Source organism: Polistes canadensis, unplaced genomic scaffold (genome assembly GCF_001313835.1).
Source record: "Polistes canadensis isolate GaletaPanama2010 unplaced genomic scaffold, ASM131383v1 scaffold_188, whole genome shotgun sequence".
NCBI classification, from domain to species: domain Eukaryota; kingdom Metazoa; phylum Arthropoda; class Insecta; order Hymenoptera; family Vespidae; genus Polistes; species Polistes canadensis.
Genome location: NW_014569735.1, coordinates 262924 through 285268, shown reverse-complemented (window position 1 = coordinate 285268; position 22345 = coordinate 262924). Strand labels below are relative to the sequence as shown.

General features: G+C 33.6%; 5 protein-coding genes across 5 annotated transcripts; 2 read left to right on the top strand and 3 right to left on the bottom strand.

The window, feature by feature from the left end:
• Window positions 1-366: 366 nt before the first annotated feature.
• Window positions 367-10823, bottom strand: LOC106789527 (acidic leucine-rich nuclear phosphoprotein 32 family member B-like). The gene is made up of 3 exons (XM_014753811.1): window positions 10229-10823; window positions 3956-4130; window positions 367-3846 (listed from the first exon to the last, which is right to left on the bottom strand). The coding sequence occupies exons 1-3, from the start codon at window positions 10334-10336 to the stop codon at window positions 3782-3784; spliced, it is 348 nt and encodes a 115-aa protein (XP_014609297.1). The 5' UTR covers window positions 10337-10823; the 3' UTR covers window positions 367-3781.
• A 1182-nt stretch (window positions 10824-12005) lies between these two features.
• LOC106789528 (60S ribosomal protein L44) lies at window positions 12006-13151 on the top strand. Its single transcript, XM_014753812.1, has 4 exons — window positions 12006-12108; window positions 12514-12687; window positions 12861-12977; window positions 13057-13151. Exons 1-4 carry the CDS (start codon window positions 12106-12108, stop codon window positions 13075-13077), a joined length of 315 nt encoding a protein of 104 aa, XP_014609298.1. The 5' UTR covers window positions 12006-12105; the 3' UTR covers window positions 13078-13151.
• On the bottom strand, window positions 13142-14349 carry LOC106789526 (WASH complex subunit CCDC53 homolog). Its single transcript, XM_014753810.1, has 4 exons — window positions 14203-14349; window positions 13912-14076; window positions 13546-13820; window positions 13142-13315 (listed from the first exon to the last, which is right to left on the bottom strand). Exons 1-4 carry the CDS (start codon window positions 14251-14253, stop codon window positions 13249-13251), a joined length of 558 nt encoding a protein of 185 aa, XP_014609296.1. The 5' UTR covers window positions 14254-14349; the 3' UTR covers window positions 13142-13248.
• A 454-nt stretch (window positions 14350-14803) lies between these two features.
• LOC106789524 (sentrin-specific protease 8-like) lies at window positions 14804-15835 on the bottom strand. The gene has a single exon (XM_014753809.1). The coding sequence runs from the start codon at window positions 15586-15588 to the stop codon at window positions 14935-14937; it is 654 nt and encodes a 217-aa protein (XP_014609295.1). The 5' UTR covers window positions 15589-15835; the 3' UTR covers window positions 14804-14934.
• Window positions 15836-16191: 356 nt separating this feature from the next.
• Window positions 16192-21284, top strand: LOC106789533. The gene is made up of 9 exons (XM_014753831.1): window positions 16192-16444; window positions 16709-16916; window positions 17012-17377; window positions 17769-17975; window positions 18889-19073; window positions 19401-19556; window positions 19635-20459; window positions 20534-20656; window positions 20771-21284. The coding sequence occupies exons 4-9, from the start codon at window positions 17946-17948 to the stop codon at window positions 21015-21017; spliced, it is 1566 nt and encodes a 521-aa protein (XP_014609317.1). The 5' UTR covers window positions 16192-16444; window positions 16709-16916; window positions 17012-17377; window positions 17769-17945; the 3' UTR covers window positions 21018-21284.
• Window positions 21285-22345: the final 1061 nt, after the last annotated feature.

Below are 22345 nucleotides of genomic sequence, written 5' to 3'. Positions count from 1 at the left end.
CAAATTTATCAATGTTATCAATAGAATGCTATTTATACAAGTAGACGAGAACTATAAATGTTAGTTAAAACATACTGTATTTAAAAAGTGTATAAAAAAAATCATACTTACATAGTACACATATAACTGTTAAAAGCATTAATACGCGATGAATAGTATTCATATATATATACTCTAGGTTTAATATGGATTATAAATGATATGGAAGTAAGAACTAATGTCCCATAATAATCGTTATTTATAATTTATTTATTTTTCATAAATATACCGATAGAAAAATAACATCGTGTAAATATTTTTTAAATCTAAATGGGAAGAGATACTCTCCTTCACACGCTAGTGAAGAATAAAAAGGTACATCTGTAATAGTTTTCAAAATGTATTTACTTAAAAATACAATGAAAGTCAAATCTGATGGAATGGGCAGAAAATGTCTGTGGTGTTGGTTACTGTTACGTCGAGAGAAAGGAGAAGGGACAGAGAGAAAGAGAGAGAGACAGAGAGAGAGAGAGAACGAGATGATGTGATGGTATCCTGTACAAAAGTAGTTTGAACAAGATTTATGAACACACAAACCAAATTCTTAGCCTAAGACTTCGTTTACGTTTAAATCTTAAAGATGTGTATCGTTACCAGATTTTATCTCAAAATTCTGTTATTTTTTTTTTTTTTATTTTATTTTTTCCATCTTCATGCTTACCTAACAAACGTAAAGATGTAACGGTTATCTTGGCGTATTCCGCCTGATTGATTTTAAGACCCGTTAGCACCAGTAAAATTGTATTTTCTGAATCGCGTTGAGTACTCGAGCAAAAAACAAAATGTGTATTGTTTATATTCTCTGGCTTCATGTAGTACACAACGCAAGTCTTAAATTTTTTTTTTCTTTTCTTTTATTTTGTTCTTATTCTGGTTGTGTTGCGAACGGGACTTGACATTGTATTATATTAATAAAATTAAATAAACCTATACTTATAGTGTACGTATAGTATACTATGAATGCTAAAGTACTCAGCTTTATCTTTTCTCTTGCATCCATACTTTAAGATAGTTCTTTGTCAACAATTAGAGTCAAGGTACTATCTTGAAGCAAGCACGTGTACATACAGTAGCAGTTTGTGTATAAAACCGTAGTTATGTTTTGTTAACAGAGAAACTGCCAGAAATGGTATTGGCCCGTATTTATTAATAAAGAATCAGCCTGACGATCTCTCATCGCGTCTCTTTGAATGCGCTCGCGTTTCATTTCACACCTTTTCTTTTTTTTCTGTCTTTTTCTTATTGATCTCGTAGGTCTAAGATACAATACGCACACGCACGCATGCACGCACGCATACACACATATACATACAAACGATCGCACTTACAATCGTGCTCTAGAATATAAGCACGAAAGGACACGGTCCAGTCCATCTCCTTAAGTTTCATACAGCCAATTCTTTTTTTTTCACGGTCATATGAGACATGGCAATCTATAAAACCGCGATTGTTCTTATAATTTTTATTTTTTTTTTCTTATTCTTATTATTTCTTTTTTTTTTTGTTTCATTAAAATATTAAAACTCATTGCTACTTCACGAGAACGAATTGATTTATCCGATCTAACTGTGTTTATTAAACTATCTCATTCGAAAATATTTGTACATTAAAACGTGGGACATTCTCTCGCATTCATCAAATTATCGTTATTTTTATTTAATTATTATGCAGCTATAGTACAATGGTGTCGTAACCGCAATGTCTCTTCACCCTTCTTCTTATTTAACAGTCTCCCAAAAAAGTAACTGACAATATGGACGCATCTGTGTTTGCAAGTGATCCTTCAAAATTCTTGATACTAAACGTATAAAGAGCATCATCGCGTTTTGACTGTCGGATGTAACTAAGTGATAATTATTCTCTATCAAGCGTAAAGAATGATCTGTTAAAACTGTCTTTGATAAATTTTTTATTTTTGCGGCTACATATTAATAACGTTACCGTTAAGATATTGATCGTCACGAATGAAAAAAGGAATCACTAGAAATAAACCCAATCACTTATTCTCTGCGACAGTCAATCAGAATCATTGCTATGAGTAGCCCATGACAATGAAGTCAAAGTAAAACCGCAGTACATAAAAATACAATCGAATACGCTCAAATGAAGGTGAGTGAGTGAGTGAAAGTGAAAGAGAGAAAAAGAGAGAGAGAGAGAGAGAGAGAGAGAGAGAGAGAGAACATTGGAATAGGGAGAGTTATCGGATCTTTTTCTATACTATCGAATATACGTGATCTAAACGATAATAAAATAATTTTTAAGATTTGTAAAGAATGCTACTACATACTTTATATTCCCTCTTTTATTTCAAATAACTGTAAGAAGAAATAATATAAATATAGGATTGGTTCTTTGACGTGTTTGCATAAAAATAAAATAAAATAGATTAAATTAACAGAAATGAAACAACGATGATGGAACGCAGCAGTCATTGTGAACTTTGGGGATTGAATATATAAATGCTCTCCCTACTCGTTATGCCCAAATCTATAGAGTAACAACCTCCCCGCATTACGTTACGTTACATTACGTTACATAATATTATCGTTAATAATAAAATGTTTCTTATTTCATAACTTTATACATACTATGTATAATTATTATGCAATGCTTAAGTCACACATTATTCATCCATACAACTACCTGACGCGAACATTGCATTTACATAACCTTAATATACTTGCCTCTTTATTTTACAGGAGCACGAAGCGATGGGGGTATTTTTTTTTTTTGTATTTTTTTGTTTTTTCATTTTATGAATTTCTCTAGTTTGCGTATACATATAGATATATACACATCCGAATGTCGAGAGATGTCCATACGATTTATACCTTAGTTGAATTTTATTTTTGCTTTAGTTTCGTTTAGTGTCATTTCGTTTCGTTCCGTTTTGTTTTTTCTTAATGCACACACATTCATATATCATATGATTTACTTTGCGAGCCTCGCGCTCCTGCGAAAACACTGCTATTACACATCAGTTGAAAAAAAAAATTCAATCACACGCACTAGGTGAGAGACATTCGTTGAACTATAAACGTAAATTTGATTTCAAATATAAAAAAACTGTCGCATTCAAATGTTCATTGTACACTATTTAAATATAATAAAATTTTTTTATTTTTCTTATTTATTCTTAAATAAGTTTCATTAAAAAATGTTTCTTTGCAGAAAGCCAGATGACGGCAAATACCAGTTTAATAGGTGGTTCATATTAAAGTAGCATATTTGTTTCGAGGACAAGCAGTAGCCATCTAATATACCAGGATTTTAATTGGTATATTAACGAGCCTAAATACAGATATATAAATATGTATAAATATGTATAAATATAATTATTATATTTATATATATTTACATACATATATATATATATATACACGTTGGATTTATTAATCATTGTTATTGCTGTCCTCAGGACAAATGTACAATTTTCGTGCGAACGACCTAATAGTATTTGGTGATGGCTAAAAGATATCAGAATTGCGAAGAGCCAAGACAGTAAGAAATGCGACTGCATTATAATAATGCGTCAGCCCTACACAACTCCGGTGAGATGGTAATTTTTATTTTGTAGTTCAGGAGGATGATCCAGTGACATTGATTGGGCACGATCGATATCAACATTGTTACCAACCACTCAATATGAGAGTAAGTGTTTGCTGAAAATATTGCCGAAGATCGACGATGATGCCACGTGCCTTCCTCCCTTGTTACTTACATTATTCTTCCACTCTTTTCATTATGAGTCTTCTTCCTCATCCTCCACTTCTTCACCTTCACCTTCCGCTTCATCTTCTTCTTCTTCTGTATCAACATTATTTTATAGTTAATTTACGACCACTAATAATTCTCGGAAATAATTTAACTTGATGTATATAATATATATTGAATTGTATAATTAATTCTCACTAACCTTCTCCTTCTTCCAAATCTTCATCTCCTTCTGGTATATCTTCTTCCTCATCATCTTCTTCACCATCACCGTCTACCTCTTCTTCTTCTTCAACTTCCTCCTCAATTTCTTCTTCCTCTATGTCACCATCACCATTCTCTTCCTTCTTTTGCTTTTTGGCCTCGTCATTTTTCTCCTGTAAATGATTGTACGAATAAATAAATGGAACATTTATATATAAACAATGTCTGTGTATATAGATAGATAGTCAGATGAATAGATAGTTAAATAAATAGATAGATAAGAATAAAAAATGAAAGGAAAGGCGATTTGTGCTAACTTTTATACTTTTGTTCCGTGACTACATCGATAAAATCAATAATATCAAATATGGCGGGAAAAATCACGTGACTCAGTTGCATTGACCTTATCGATAAAAAATATGTTTGGAAGCAATAAAACGAAATTATAAGAAAGTTCGTTAGAAAAAAACAATTTTATGACGTTCATTGTGTATCATAAAAGGAATTGTATTGTGCGTAGAGTATATACTATAGAATGAAACTAGCGAGTAAAAAGAAAATAAATAACATGATTGAAAGGAAATTCATCAATCAGCTTATCATAATTAGTAATTTAAAATACAAAGTACTGGTTAAAATACTTTAAAATATAGAATGACTTTTGATTGTATTCGTAGAAAAAAGAAAAATATAAAATTAGCATTTTAAATAAATTTTGTATAACTTAAAACAAACTTATATAAATCGTATTACTTAGAATATAAAAAGAAATGTTTTTAAGTTATTGAAAATACTAATTGTTAATATGCATTACTTATCCAGAAACATGATCGTACGTTCTAGTAGATAAATTTCAAACTTACAGAAATAAATATCTAATAAATGATGACTTAAAAAGATTGAGAATAATCATTATGAGAGTGAATGAAGCACCCCTTGTTTGTTACGCTCTTGAGGCGTCCCTGAACATTACTAACAGCGTGCCAGCGTTTATGTATCAGCGATAGTTAGAAAGAGAAAGAAAACAGATGGAAAAGACGCGTAGACCAATGAAAAGGCTTGTAACGTCGAGCACAGCGATAGCGGAGAGCAACGATTGGCTGATGAAAACGAAGCGACGCACTGGCAGTTCGTATTAAGGGAACCCCGCCGTGTTCGTATTGCTTGGAGAAGCTTCACCAAAGTGTGAAAGGGGTAGAAGCCCACGAGAATGCAGCGTGCCCATTGCCGGCCGGTCGGCTATCTCGTTCTAGCCCTTGTCTTTACACAAACCAAAACGGAAAGCTGCGGTTTTGAACTATAATAATAAATATTTTATTCTTTGTCAAAGAATATCCAAGTAGAATCAAGGACGAATCATTATGAATAAAATATTTATTGAATCGAACGATATTTCAAGAAATTTTTACCATAATTGTTCGTATAATTGTAAATAAATAAAGGAAATATATAAAAAATAACAACTTTAAGTAAAAAAAAATCTATCGAATGGTATAATAATTGAAAATCTATATTTTCATGAAAACAAATTTAGTGAGTGATCTTTAATAATTCCTTATGATACGACCACGTTTCTTTACAAATCAAACAGATTATGTGGACAGATCTTTAGTATGATTATACGTATGTATAATCATAGTCTCGATAGTCTCGCTCTTTGAGCGAGTTTCCATAAAACGTCGCTAGCGACAAACGACGATGACGACGACGACGGAGGACGCGAACAACGATGCGCGCGCGCAAAACAGTCGTTGTGCTTTCGCGCAACATGATACGCTCTGTTATCCGAAGACGAACGCGCACGATTACCTATCGGTAGCGTTAAACAATCACGAGGTCTTACCAGATAACCCAAGTCGTGCATAATCTATCCGTACGGGACTCCTCTTTGATCGCTTTTCTTTTACGTTTCTCGAAAGAAATTGCCTACGAGCTAAGGAGAGTTATGTAATTAATTTGAAACGTTATTACAGTTAAACGAACAACACACTACACAGGAAAACATGTTCAAATGTGGATTCGTCATAATGTTCTCTTTCCGAAACATTTGATTGCACTCTCATCTTTTGAAGAAAATGCTTATAATTATGATCAAGGTCGAGAATTTACTAAAAATATATAACAGGAAACATTAGGAAAGAACGAATAGAAATAGAGATATAGATTGCTAGAAAGAAAGAGAAATAGATATACATATTCATATATTTATATACACGAGTATATAATATTGTGAAAAATTAACAAGACAACTGTGAAGTTTTGTATGAAGATAAATAACAAGAATAATTCATACATATCAAAAACAACACATTAATATTCATTAAATAAAACGATTCTTTAGCGAGCGAAACTACTAATCGTGATGATATCTAATTACGATGAGCCACGTAATGGAATAATTCGTACGAGTCGCAACGGCGGCAACATACGATCGAAATTTAAGGCGGGATTCTCAATGCTATGATAACCACATAAAACGGATAGTTTATTTTTAGGCTCGACTGACCATCGATTTACAACCGTTTCCTATCGCGAAAAGAGGAAAGAGAGAGACAGAGGAAGAGAGAGGGAGGGAAGGAGAGAGAGAAAGAGACGTTCTCCATTTTTTCCCGCCATAAAACTAATATAAGAATAATCACATTTTTTTCGAGAAAGACCTTCAACTTCGAATTGTTTTCTCTCTCTCTCTCTCTCTCTTCTTTTCCTACACAACCCACGATTTTTCGTATTTGGCGCGTCTTTCTAAAAAAAAAAAAATCGATAGTTGACAGTATATTTTTAATATAATATAACGACGCCATTAAATCAAAATAATAATAAAAAAAAAAAAGTTTATAAAGTAATCTATTTTTTCACATAACGATAAAAAAGAAATAAACTCTACAAAGATATAATTAATTTGTTCTTCTACCTACATCTATAAAAAGCTTCATAAAAAAATATGACGAATCAAGTTGATAAAAATTATGCGATACTTAATACACATTATCCGACGACATAACCGAGCAAGCGAATGTTATTTCATAAGAATTATAAGGACTGATAACGATCGTATTAAGCCGATTATAGAATTACAAATAGAAGTGGAGAAAGAGAGAGAGAGAGAGAGGCGATAAGTTCAACGATGAAGAAAAATTCCTTTCGTCTCTCTCCTTTTTTCCCCAGAAAATCATACGAGATGCACGGGAATCGACCTCGAAGCGAGTCGGCGCGGCGTTCGGCGGTGGTTCAGAAACGTACGCTCAAAGCGTCGTCCCCGCGCGCGAGCGTGCCGCTTCCACGTGACGTACGTGCGGCAGTGGTATGGTGATAGTGTGGTGGTGGTGGTGGTGGTGGTGGTGGTGGTGGTGGTGGTGGTGGTGGTGGTGGTGGTGGTGGTGGTGGTGGTGGCGGTGGCGGTAGCGGTGGTGGTGGTGGCGGTAGCGGTGGTGGAGACAGCGGGCGCACCGACGCGACGCTAAGCGCTACCTTCGCCTCCCTCTCGCGCCAGAGTTCACAATCAAATATGAACAATTTGGAGAAAGGCGCGTTGAGTACAAACGATAAAGAAAGAAAGACAGAAAAAAGAGAGAGAAAGAGAGATAAAGGGAGAGGGGGAGAGAGAGAAAAGAAGAGACAAAGAGGGAGAGGGAAAGGATAAGGGAAAAACCCCCTTCAAGGTATTTTTCGCGCCTGAATAAAATAAGGGGAGAATGTAAGCTCTATTTTCCCCTAGCTTTAAATAAGAGACGAAAGTGCGTAGGGATCAATTAATCGTTCTAAAAATAACATTTACTTCCAATGGAGATAACGAAGAGATGATTTAAGACAGAAAATCATACCGATGTTTTCTCAAAAGTTCATATAACTGCTACGACGAATATGAGAACGAGAACGAGGATGTCGTCGTCGTCGTCGTCGTGATTGTTGTTAACTTCGCGTAGTTTCTGGCACGATATTACTTAGCGAAAGAGAATAGGGAGACAGAAACACACGGGGGTATATAATACCCGGCTTTGCCGCTAGTTGCGCGCGCGCGCGCGGGCTTTTCATTGGCAAGGGAAAAACGACGCGGCGAATGTTAGATATTACGAAGAGATGTGTAGAAGCGAGAGCGACACGTGTGCGTAGTTTCTTTCTTTTTTTCTCTCGCTTGTTCACTCTTCGTGTTAAATCTGAAGAGAAAAACAGAAAGAAAGGGAAGGGGAAGGAAAATGAAAGAGAAACGACGAGTATAAAAAAAAAAAGTCCCTTGGCGTGATATTTATGCAATTAAAATTGTAAACAATTTCAAAGGAACGTATCGGTCAAAGAGATGTACGCGTTGCCTTATCGATCGGTCTTATTCGCCGGACACGATTAACCCGCTTACGGCGAATTATCGATCAATTACGACAGTGTGCGAGAGGGAGAAAGAACGTGAGAATGACGAGCGGTAGGTGGAAGAGTAAGAGAGAGGGAGAGAGAGAAGCACGCTTCGTTTAGGTGGGAGGGGAGTGGCACGACAGAAGAAAGGAGACAGATGGATAGAGAACGAGAGCGAGAATGTGCAAGAAAGACAGAGATATGAACGCGGGCTTGGTTTCGGGCGCCATAATGGACTTCAAAGAAGATGGCGTTGGCGTCGTCGTCGGTTCGAGAAAATAATAATATCTATACCTTTATACTATATTTTACGCGATGAGAATAATAAAAATAATTGCGTAGCCAATAGATGAAAATTAACACGAAGAAGAGAATGGAATTGTTCCGAAGACAAAAAGTACTCTCTTTTTCGAAGAGACAATAATAGACGATACATAGACGATTACCACAAAAGTGACGACATTAAAGATAGCGGGAAAAGGCGTGGAGGGGGAAGAAGCACATGGTATCACAAGAAACATCGTAAAAACGTAAAAAATCGTCTTTCGGAGAGTATAGCCAAAATAAAGGGACGATGAGAGAAGGAATGAGTAAAACGACAAAATTCGTACTTTTATCCGAATATTTCTAGAAAGAAATGAAATATCAAAAGGAAAAAAGAAATAAAAGAGAAAGAAAAATAAAGCAAACAGAAGTAAAGTCGGTTCGGTGGCGTACTCGTGGCGGCCACGCGACATTACAATGGCGTCCTTTACCTCCATTCATGTTTTTAGTACAACTTTTTTAAAATGGAAAACATATAGACAAGTTTTTTCCCTGTTTAGAAATGGCAATACGATGAAAAGTTTGATCACGTGTTGAGAAATCGTTTCGAAGAAATGGACTTAATCGTAGAAAGTGGATGGGGGAAAAAATGCCGGCCGGCATTGTGCATCTTCGTTGCGTACTACTACCGCCACCGTTGCAACGCATAGCTATCACCGCTACCGCTGTTTGTCGCCGCCAGAAGCTACCGATGTGTCGACATCGTCATCATTACCATCACCGTCCCTTATCGTCATTTCGTGTAGCATAGTACACATGCTTTTATACCGAGGCGCGCGCGCGCGCGTATCCACGCATAGAGATATCACACACACACGAGGAGATATATACTTATGTACACAGAGTAGTATGTATAACTAATGAATATAAATATACATACAAGTAGGATATACAACACATATAAGCGTTGCGTGTGAGCAGCGTGCGCGCGCAAAGAGAGAGAACGATAAACGAAGATAGGCGCGCAAGATCACGAAACGTAAGAAAGCTTGGCGGGCGACGACGACGAAAAAGAAAGAGAAAGAAAGAAAAAAAAAGAGAAAGAGAGAGAGAGAGAGAAAGAGAGATAGATAAATAGATAGGAAGAACGGGGAGAGGAGATAAAATAAGCGAAGAGTGAGAGGCTACGCTTCGCGTACGCGCACGTAAAGCTTGTGAACGCAGAGAGGGAGAAAAACGGACGCAGGAGCGGGAGAATAAGGCGGCACGCGCGCACGACCCTCGGCTATATCTGCGATATGCATGCATGTAAGGATTCGTAGGCAAAAAGAATATAGCAAGGAAGGTGTTTAGCTTGCTTCTTTCCTCCCTCGCTCGTTTCTTGCACGCGAAAGAGCATGGATGGATAGGATAGATTCATGGATGCATGCAAGCATGCACGAATTGATGTATATATAGATGGATGAATGGATGGATGGACGTAAGAGCGTTGGTCGTGATGACGCGCCAGAGAATTCCGAAGGACCATCACAGGTGTTCGTAGAGTCTCCCATAAGATATCGCGAGATTGATAGCAGAGAAATAAATTGAGAACTCTCACAGTCAGATAGAATAATACGAGAAAGAAAAAGAAAAAAGTAAGAATAATGAAAGAGACACTTACCTCGGCCGGCCTCTTGATTCCCTTGATCTCACATTTCGCGTCGGCAGAAGCTTTGTCGTTTTCTGCCACTTTCTCTACGGCGATTTCGTTGTTTTCCTTAGTACTCATGATGAATTCTTTTGTATTTGATTCTTCTTCACTTGGAATCCTGAGATACTTCTAGATGCCTGCGTGTCCGCTTGCGGAATGATGAGAAAAAAAAAGGATAGATAGTACGTAACGCGTTGAACGAAACTCTCAGTCCTCACGCGTCGTCAATTTCCACTGAAATGCCCGAGAGAGCAGCGTCGTCAGGCGAAGTATGGGGATAGGGGAAGGGAAGACCACGACCTGGTGGCGGCGGGGAAGAGCGAGCGAGAGAGTGATGAGAGGAACAGAGCAAGAGAGTGGGAGAGTGGGGGAGAGAGAGAGAGAGATAGGAGACAGAAAGGAAAAGAGAGAAAAGCAAGTGCGAGCGGTAAAAAGAGGGGGAAGAGGCAGGTTTGAGACAGAACCGAACCAGTCAGAATTTAAAGAGAACCGTGTACTAAGGATCGTGGTGGCGCGAATAGCGCGAAGCGGACTACTACTCGGTCTCTATTCGTTCTAGTACATCCAACCTGGCTTTGTTCAAAAATGAAGATGGCGCGGCTTTGAAACTCGATAAATACCTGATTGGTCGAAAACGTTATACTATATGGAATCCTATCACTGCGTCCTTTTGGGAAAATTCTAAAAGCAGATAATATTTTAAGAATTCTGCAAATCATATTACAAGCAACGCGTTCGTCCTGTCTATAAAAGAAATAAAATATCGCATAAGACGAGGGGTTCGAGAGTTCACAGCCCGCATTGAACGTCTGCTTCGAGGCTTTATCACTCGATTCAAATAAGCTTTGGCGCTGCGATCCGTACGCGGCGATTTTGGACACCCTGTTCTTCCTTAAAATCGATAAATATTCCCCCGTTTGAAAGGAAGCTTCTCGAATTATTAAAAAAAAACAAATAATCATAATGATTAAATGAAAAAGATATTTGTCTAATTTACTATAATAATAAGCACGTATCGAAGCGAATGCGATGATGCACTTTCGAGAACGCGCTCTCGATTATTCTATAGATAGATGGTTTTGTAGAGAGGGATAGAGAGAAGGAAAGAGATAGCGTGACTTTCGAGTTACGCAGACGCACACCTGCCATCTTAAAATTTGAGGTTGGAAAAGATGCGTTCCAATATATATCTTCTCGTAAAGCAAAATATTTTTCTTCATTTATGATTGATCTATATATATAAATCATAATAATTACAAGTTTTCAACATTTGATTTCTCATGAAACAAATCGATGGATCGAATCTTCTTTTAAATAAATAAATAAATTGACGAAATTATTAATTACTTGTTTTGAAAAAAACCCAAAAGCTGACTTTAATATAAGAACATAATTATTGACTTTACGAAGTTGCGTGAATTGTTCTAAATTTGCAATAAGCCCACGCATCTATCGATCGTATTATATAATCGTAAAAAAACATAACATATCTATTTCTGTATAGTTATTTTTCTTTTTTACTGAAAAAAATTTCTTACATTCCTTATGACGTATACTTAATATAAAGTTGATTTTATCGATTAAGTGTCGTATTTGAATGTACATCGTTGAGGTTATTTTCGTATTATATATTTATAAAATATTCAACCTTTAATTTATTTATAATAGTTTCACAGGAAATAACATGATTTTGTTATTCTAGACATGTTATAAACATAATAGAAACAAACTGAAAAGACAAATTTTTACATGATTGTATACAGTGTGGCATCCGCGCATGCGTAAACATCGTTCTAACTTCACTTCCGTTTAGCAGCACTTTCTTCTTTTCCGTATTAATCTTCAATATGGTAGGTGGAGTTTGTATTTTGTGCTATTTTCAAAATCCATTATTAAATCAATAATCTTTTATATATATTATTGAAAGAAATTAACATAACTAAAGAGATAATATTTATTAAAATATTTTAATAATCGTTTTATACTTTATCGTGAAATTAACACGTTGTTGTCTTTGATGGACATAACCTCTAAAATAGCCGAATATTCAGACCCCTATTTATTTTTTATATTCAAATTACAGTGACCAGTAAACAAAATTTTGCAAATAACATCAGTGACAAGTTTTTAGACGATTGTTTCTAATTATCCTTAATTTTTATATTACAAAAATGCATATTCGATGACTACTAAATTTATCTGACTGTGAAACTAAAAATGGATGTGATCGTTTAAGTGATTTATTTTATTTATAGGTTAATGTTCCAAAGCAAAGACGTACCTTTTGCAAGAAATGCAAGGTACACAAGCCACATAAGGTAACACAATATAAAAAAAGCAAGGAGAGGCATGCATCTCAAGGTAGAAGACGTTATGACCGTAAACAACAAGGTTTTGGTGGTCAAACGAAGCCTATATTCAGAAAGAAGGTACATTTATATATAAATTAATTTATTATTATTATTTTTTAGAATTCATATAAGATTTTATTATATACTTTGTGAAATTTTACTTCAAATATTTATGTGCTTATGATTATCGCTATCTCTTATCAATCACCACCATCATTCATGTTATAATTATATTCCTTTTTTATCAATAGGCTAAAACTACAAAGAAAATTGTATTAAGAATGGAATGTACAGAATGCAAGTATAGAAAGCAAATTCCTCTTAAAAGATGCAAACACTTCGAATTAGGTGGTGACAAGAAACGAAAGGTAAATACATAATAACAATCTTTGTATATACCAGAATTCTTTTCCTAAGTACTAATCTTTATTATATTATTATTTTCAGGGACAAATGATTCAGTTCTAAAAGATTTATTTCATGTTACCTTATGTATATTTAATAAGAAATAAAAATAAATCTACTCAGTTTCTTTATTTGTATATTTGTTTATTTGTTTATTTTGCAAATAGAATTTTTTTACTTCTATATAAAAGAAATGTTAATATTGGTGTTTTAATATAACATTCAATAAGCTAGTTAATCTTGACTCGTAGTTGTATCTTGCACATTCTCTTTGAGCCTAGAAGATGTCTGTTGAGGCTCGCTATTGGTTAAAAAATAAAAATGCTATTACTATTGTATACAAAATGCAGAATAAGAAGTAAGTTAATTTAATATTCTCTATAAAAGTTAATATATAAAATGACATAGCAAATATATTACAAATATATTTAGGAGAAGTAAAATTTATGTTACAGATAGAATCATACATTAGTTAAAGCAATAAAAAAAAGTAAAAATTTATTATAATTATTAATAGAAGTAAAGACTTACTCTAAAACACTTGGGTCCAGGCCTTCGCGTTGTGCTCGTAATTTGACTTCTTCTTTTTGCGCACCCAAATGAATCAATTTAAAATATCTATCATAGCGAGGATCTCTTTCAACTTTCTGTGGAGGAGATTCATCGCCAATAGATTTATTTTCTTCTACGTTATCTGGTTCATCTATTTTTGTAACTTTTACGTTCTCAGATTTAATTTCATTATTTTCTTTGATGTTATCAGTTTCAACTTTTGTGTTTGGTTGCAAATCCGGTATCGAAGATAACTAACACAAAAAACACATAATTAATTAATTAATAAATAGAAATAATACTTAATAAAAGTCCCAAATTATTTGAATTTTTTTAAATACATACCCGGGATTCAAGAATTGCTAGAGATGCTTCAACTTTTTGAAGTTTATTTTCAAATTCAAATAACTTTTCTTCACATGATAGTGCAAATTTGTTAAGAAAAGTTACGGTATGTATAATAAAATGATTGATAAAAGAGATTGTTCTTTTCTGATTTATCGGTGGAACCTTTATATAAAATAAAATATATGTAATATTTTTACTTAATCATTTGAAAGAAACAAAAATAAAGATAATATTGATTTCAAGTTATACGTTACATGCTAAGGTAAATGAATATTTAAGTATTTCCACCTTTGTATAATCGATAGTAGGCTCGATAATAGGCATTTTATAATCATTCATCCTGTATGTATATAAATGTTATTTTCACATTAATTTTTTGGAAGCAGCAAGTGTCAAATTGAGAATCATATTTCCATAGATTATTGCAATTACTGGTTGGTTACCATCATCCGTTTTTTTGAATTTATGGCGACATCTGTTAATACATTTTAGCACTTACGGTTACATGTGATATTCTCTTTAAGTAAATAAAATTCTATGTTTTCAAATTATACATAATATATATAAAAGAAAATAATATTTATTAAGAAATATTATTTAAAAATCATAATAATTGCTTTTAAAAGAAAATAATAATTTAATAAAAGTTTAGAAATTTTTTTTTTTTTTTTTTTATTTAATAATATAAAATATTAAAAGGTAATTACAGAAGTAAATTAATAATTATAAAATAAACTTCCATTCTATCAAGAATAATAAATATATCTACAATTTACATGATTAAATTGATATGTATTTTTTAATTAAAGAATTTATAATTTTTATTAGAATATATATATATCAATCAAAATGTAATATAATTTTATAGATATATAGATACATTAAATATTGAAGTGATTAACAGTATCACTTGTTTGAGAAAAATGGAAGAAATAATATATATATATATATATATATATTAATATGTAATAATAATCACATTTATACATGTAGTGCGTATTAAACAACACATTTGTTGTTTTATTTTTTCTTTGCTTCATTGATCAAACATAATAAGTCTATACGCTTAGACTTAACGTAGAACTCGACAGTGTTTAATTTACAATCTCTCATTGTATTGTTTTGTAAAACATGATGAGAAATTATATCGATAAAACATAAAACATATAAACCGCAATCATATCCATTAGTTTGTTGAGGGCAATCCTTTTCAATAAATTTGGTATCATTCTTACAATTAAAATATAACATGAGATTATTGGTAAAAGTTGATGCTATTGATCCATTGGTATCTTGAAAAGAATCCAAATGAAAATAAGTATTTTCTGGTTTAGAGTATACCAATAAGCTCCAATGCGATCCACCAGCAGCATCTTTTCGATTCAGATTATTTAATGGGAAGAAGATAAACTTCTTAGTATGCGCATTAATGGGTTTTAAAAATATATCGTATTGTGATGGATTTGTCATTTTCAATAACTGAGTTAATTCTGGACTAATATAGAGTATTTCATTTTTATTAGGAACATTTAGATGATCGTGTAAGTACTCGAGATAAAATCCAATAATATTATCATTGAGCCAATATTCTCCTCTCAGTAAATTTACATCTGAATTACGAAGTAGAGAATTTTGATAGCTCAATACTATCTCGTTTGGATTTTTATTTGCCATATTATAAATAATAGCTCAATTTAATTCATTGTCACTGATCACATTTGTAAACAGGATATCCTTTAAGGTTATGTTATTATTACTATTATTATTGTTATTATTATTATTATTACTATTATTATTACTATTATTATTACTATTATTTGAGAAATAATGTATAGTAATATTCTTGTAATATTTATTAACAATTTATTATTTTATTTGTAAGATGTTCCTTTCAGTTTTATTATACGTCTAACTGACATTACTAAATTCAAAAAATTTAATCATTACCAACGATCGACTATGGTAAGTTAGTATAAATTAGAGGAAAGTATTCGATTTATTTAATAAGTATTTATAATAACGATAATTTAAAAATGTTTGTAGAAGAACGATCAAATTTGAATATTTTTTATGAATTTTTTTTATTATCGAAGCAATAAAAGGAATATTATTTTTTACGAAATAATGTAGTTCCCAACCTTATCTTTTGAAGTTAAACCATCTTTCAGGACATCTTTCCAACTATGCTCGAATCAAAATTTTATTGAAACAATTTGAAATTTTTTTTAAGTGAACATGTTTCCGTAAACTTCAAGTTGAGAAACACTGCTCCAAGAATGGACACAGTTAAGTTTAGTCGTATGCTTCGATTTAACATAAAACAAAAAAAAACAAGAAAAAATCCAAACAAACATCTTTTTACTGAACGATACATGTTATGTAGATGTAGAATATTAAAAAGTTAATTAGGTTTATTCAAATATGGCAATAACTGCATTGAAATTTAAGTGTAAATTAGCTCCTCCTGGAAGTATTAATTATGTTGTCAACGACTTAGAACAGTCATGCTCCACTAAATAGCAATTAGATGGTAAAGAATCATTATTATGAAATTGACTCTTCTCAATGTACCATCTGATAACTTTGATATCTTACTAACGGCATTTTCTTCTGAATAATAATTTATTATTCTCTTAAAAATAATAAAAACTCATTAAAAAATATAAAAATTATGATCGTATAAATATATTAATCGAAATGAATTTTTAGAGGAATAATTTTAAATGATGATCCAAGTTTAATTTTTTAATGGCGAATAAAAAAGAATGTCAGTTTGATTTCTTTCATTTTCCAGGAAATTCTCGAAGATCATCGTGTTCAAAGGTAGATTGAGAGAGAAAGAAAGAGAGAGAGAGAGGAGAAAATAAATAAGAAATCGATGAGAGGGGATGTCACAGCCCGAGGCGTTGTGAGGGTTTATTTAGCTTGGGTCTGTTAAGGCCCCCCTTTGTACAAAAGCGAGGAAATTCAGTGAAAGAGGTAGCAGTGACAGTAGTTTCGGGGTTAGTAGAACACACGGGACGTCTCGTTGTAAGACTTAAGTTGCCTTTACGAGCGAACTGCGTTGTCTTTTTCTAACTCCATAAACACATTGCAGGTACAGTGGCGTAGTCCGTTGGTCAGTAACCTTGAGAAATACACAAAAGATGTTTATTCCTTCTATAGTCTTTTTTGGAGGTAATTAAATTTTACGTGCAAGTCGTAAGATGCTTACAAACAGTTTAAGATGGTAAAGACTTGGGCATATTTATTGCAGATGTTTTTGGAATAGGAAAGTTCATATTTCATTTTTATAATAGAGAAAAAAAGGAAGTGAAAGTAGCGAAAAAATTAATTTAGAAGATGGAAGATCTGAGAAGAGAAGAAAGAATGTTAAGTTTGTTGGAGATCTAAGTCTTATCGTATTTCATGCTACGTCACTGTTAGGCCCCCGTGACACACATCAATGGTAGCGAAACTAACGGTACAAGCGACGATGACCTACTCCTCGTCTTGCTTGCTTCGACTCTCCTCTCTTTCTTCTTCTTCTTCTTCTTCTTCTTCTTCTCCAGATTTCTCTCTCTCTCTTTTACCTGGAGGATTCACGAGTACAGAAGACTCGATCCTCGTCTTCGAGAGGGGCGATTTTTTTTCAAACGAACGTTTACGTTGCATGGGCGGCGGGTGACCAGAGAACGAGGAGGAAACTCGAGGAAGGCGAAGAGAAAGGCCAGTAATAAAAGCATTCTCTTCGCACGCGGAGGTGCTGTCATGTAGCCACGAGCCCCTACCCTTCGCGAGTAATCCGCGCGAATACTCTTCAAGCTTCTTCTCCTTCTTTAAGACACCTTTTTATTTTCCTTTTATTGTTAAAGTGCTGATAAACTGTCATCATTGGAATCGATTGTCGGCAGTGGATCTAAGTCGCGGGACCGCGACGTCGATTGTGTCAGGTCCTCGTTTAAAACAAACCAATTAAGAAAAAAAAAAACAAGCAAAAAATAAAATTAATAAATAAAACGTCCAACGACGTGTCCTAAACTTCGCGAGTTATGAAATTAATCGCGTTTCTTCTCCTTCAGGTGAGTTCATTAAAATGAATCTACAAGTCTAACAAGATCCAATCGTTTTATTTCATTTATTTATTTTTCTTTCATTTCTTCTCTCTCTCTTTCATATCATGTTCATACAATTTTTATTGTTATTTTTCTTTCTTTCAAGATATTACTTTAACTGTAATGTATCAACTTCCGCTCTATTATTTTTAACTCGTTTTATGAAAACCGGTCGGTCAATCTTCGTCGATCGATCTCTTGATCGAGTCGAGATTTCGGACTTGATTCGCGATCCCGCTTGCCTGCACGTGGTAACGACAAGACGAAGCCATCAGTATTAACGGGATCGTGTTAAATAGTCAACGACATGTTAATCTGATCGATGCCTAACAGTTCATTGCTATTGGTCTTTTATTTATATATTAAATATATTACCGGTTACAAAACCCTGACGCAACCCTGACAAAATTCTGACAAAATCTGAGGGCAGAAATGTTCTTCCTAGTATAGAAAAAGATACGAATTCAATTATTAATAATTAAAGATATATATTGTTATTATTTTACTATAAGATTCAGCGTTGTACTCTAAATACACCCCATTGAAGTACATTTTAAAGATTAACTCTGAAACTTGTTAATGATACTGTGAACAAATGTTTAAATTTTCATAGTTCGTTTCATTTACATGAATTTAACAACACTTGCCTTTGCAACATAGCCAATTGAAGCATATATTCTAGATTCAGCAAAACCCTCTGGATATTTTATAGATTGACCGAGTAATTAACGAGAAATATCCTCAAAATATAAATTGCTTAATCTTAATGGATATTTTATAAAATGCCTCGGGCAATCTATACAGTGCCCAGATTCTGTACATAAACTGTAACAGATAAATTACATACACACATGCACAGACACATACGACGTAATTATAGGTGATCAGAGTGCAGCTAGTGAGATGTCAAGGAAATGGTGGTGGTGGTCCAAGTACTTTCGGATACGATGCATCATCAGCATGCAGCAAACCATATTCGCGTGCCGGACGCACGAGACTCGTTAATCTTCCATGTGACTTTCGCCGGCAGAGTTGGTGCACAGTCGCTGGTAGCTCCTATCCCTGGTATTTCATTTTCTTCATTTTTCTATTTTATCCCCAATATGTGTCCTTCAAAAATAATGGAAACTAGCTTTTGATATATCATATGTTTTCTTTTCGTTGACCAAATTAAATGATTGAAAGTTTATTGACGTAGATAGGTCGAAGAAAGTGTTTCGCAAGCGTACGCCAAAATAGATTTCTCATCTATTGAATTAGATATTAGCTGGTAGACGATTTGACTACGTGATTCTATTATGCTTTCGTTCAACGTATCCACTGATTATTAGGACACACGCATACAAATGTTAATAATTCGTCTATAGGTTCATTCGATTTTTACGATCGTAGGCATGCCGTGCGTCGTTTCGTACAGGAGAATCAAGGCTTAATGAGACGTATGTATGGCGATGAAAAACATATAAACGTTTTGAAAGCAGAATTTGAGAAGAATGACATAGAATTAAAGTATGATGATTATTATCATCATTTCTCCGATGACTCCAGGTGAATGTCATGATATAAAATGTCTAACAAATTGACTGAGTTACTTCTTGGTATATTTATCTTGTTGATAAATCATAGGGGATATCAATACGAGGACGAGTTCGATTCGATGGAAGACGAAGAGAGGATTCTAAGAGCCGATGACGAAGAATATGGGGGTCGTGGTTTCACCAGTAGGTCTTTCAACGATCCTACCACCAAGAGATTTGGTAAATTTCCTAAATTGAACGAATATACCAGATTGAGAGCGACCGAGAGTTCCTCCACTAGTACTACAACGATGGCAACTTCTTCAGCAACTAGTACAACAACGTCATCGACTACGATAGCGTCTTCCAAGGCATCTTCAACCACAACGGTAGCTTCGACTATGGTTGCCTCAACAACAGTTTCATCAGCAAGCATTGATGTTACTACAAAAGAGATCGATAATATTCAATCCTCGTCTACAACGACACCTAAAAGAGTAGAAAACCAAGACGAAGAGAAGAACGAAACAATCGCACACACGCAGATTGTTCGCGAGCAGAATTTAAGCATCAATGAAATATCTGGACAAGTTGATAGAATAGACGAGAAGGTTGATGAAAAAGTTGAGGACAAGTTAGAAGAGCCAACGGAACAAACGGAAGTACCGGAATTGAATATCGAAGATGACTCGAATGTCGACAGTTTGGATGCACCAACTTCGTCAACGGTTTTTACTGAAGATTCCTTCGACGTAGGCAAAGAAACAACTATTCACGAGACCTTCGTTAATGACGATCAACAGCAATTCAGACCGCGTCCAGAATATAGGCCGTCGACGAGGCCAGCAACGGTTAATATGGAAGGTCAGCTTTATCAGGACGTTGCTGGAAAGGATCAACAACAGGAACAACCTGTTCTCAAACTCCGTGGAGTGTGAGTATCCGTATGAACGTTAACTCGTCAAATAATTTTAACTTTAGTGTGATACGTTTATTTTTGCGATATAGAAACGCTTGTCCTGTTAAGGAAGAAGTAGTTGCACCTTTTTGGGCCAACAACACCAGAGGCGAGGTACTTGCTCTGCTCAATCTTTATCCTTTCGAACAATACGTTCATTGGGAGAAGTGCACGTAAGTAATAATGATGCCAAACATTATTTTCTTTTCTCATTTATAGTTATTTCTAAATTTGAAAAAGAAAGATTTCTATTTAATAAGTCTCTATTTGAACTTCTTTTACGGCAGACACGAAAACAAACAGATGTACTGTAGAGATGGATGCAGATGCGAACAACAATACAGACTTCATAGACTCTTAGCTTACGATCCTAATAACGAGTGTCGTGGCATATTTAGCGATTGGTTTAAGTTTCCAAGTTGCTGTGTTTGTCGCTGTTACGACTTGCCACTCGAATTTCGGGTTACATCTCGATCGCCTCGTACCCAAAAACAAAGGCTGAGAGTCTTGCCACCACGTTCGAAATTTTCGTAATGTTAAATGATAGAAAATATACAGAGTGAATCACGAACATAAGTATACTTAGTGAGGTCTAGATATTACATATTGTTTAGCTTCAATACAGATTATCACAAGTAATAAAACGTACAAGACTGTCGCAATAAGAAAGATAAGAACAAGTGAAGCAGTTTGTTTTGTAAGAAGAGAGAGTTTACATGATGTTACACATTGTATATATACTAAGTTATTATTAATAACACACAAATCTATATATATATATATATATATACACCAATAAAATTTTCGTATACACGTTCTTGTATAAAAATTTAGATTTATTCGCGTACGTGAGTAACGAAGATATTTGATTTACTTATATATATATATACTTAATAGGATAATTTGATAATTTATATTTAATAAGATAATGGTTTATTATTAACTAGATTATGATTAATCTTAAACGCAATTTTGTAACCATAGTTAATACCAAAATAAGTACAAGCGTACAATAGGATCGTTTGACAAGAAATATTAACACGTTGAACGCCACGTGAATTCTCTCTTAATATATAATATATAATATCTATATAAATATACGTACCAGATTGTTATTTAAATAATAACAAATATCTTCTCATATAATATTTGTTATTTAATTAAAACAAAAGAGAATTATAAGGCTCGTGAGTAAAATGAATTAATACAGCACATATCTCTCGTTACTTTCATTTATTAATAATTATTTGCGTTTGAACGATTTATATACATTTATAGATACATGCATCACGCGTATTTTCCTTGCACGCGATTCGCCGACTTAATTATCTATGATTATATATAAGTATATATAATATAGTAACAACAGCCAATACAGAAATTACTCGTAATTACTCTCTCTTAAAAACATATAATTAATTATTTTTATTTATTAAGCTTTATTTCTTTTCTTTAAAGAGTATATCAAATTCATTTATAATAAATTCCTTTGACTCAACGCATGATTTACTCATAATTCTGTTTGACTCAGAACTTGATCAATAATTCTTTTAGTTAACGAATTCGATCCTAATAATATTTTATCCGATATTTTTTAATAATTACTTTATGCAAAAAGAACAGAATTCGACGAAATAAACTTTTATTGTAATCATAACGAATAATAAACATTCACGTTCTCCCGAACGTTGATTTTATTTACGCCGAAATAGCACAATAGTAATATCAATTAATTATCGTAAAATGATCAATGTTACGTATACATACACACAAAGGTGTATTTATTTGATCTATAAATATGTGTTTATCCGCGTATGTATTATATAATAATAATAATATTAATAATAATAATATTAATAATA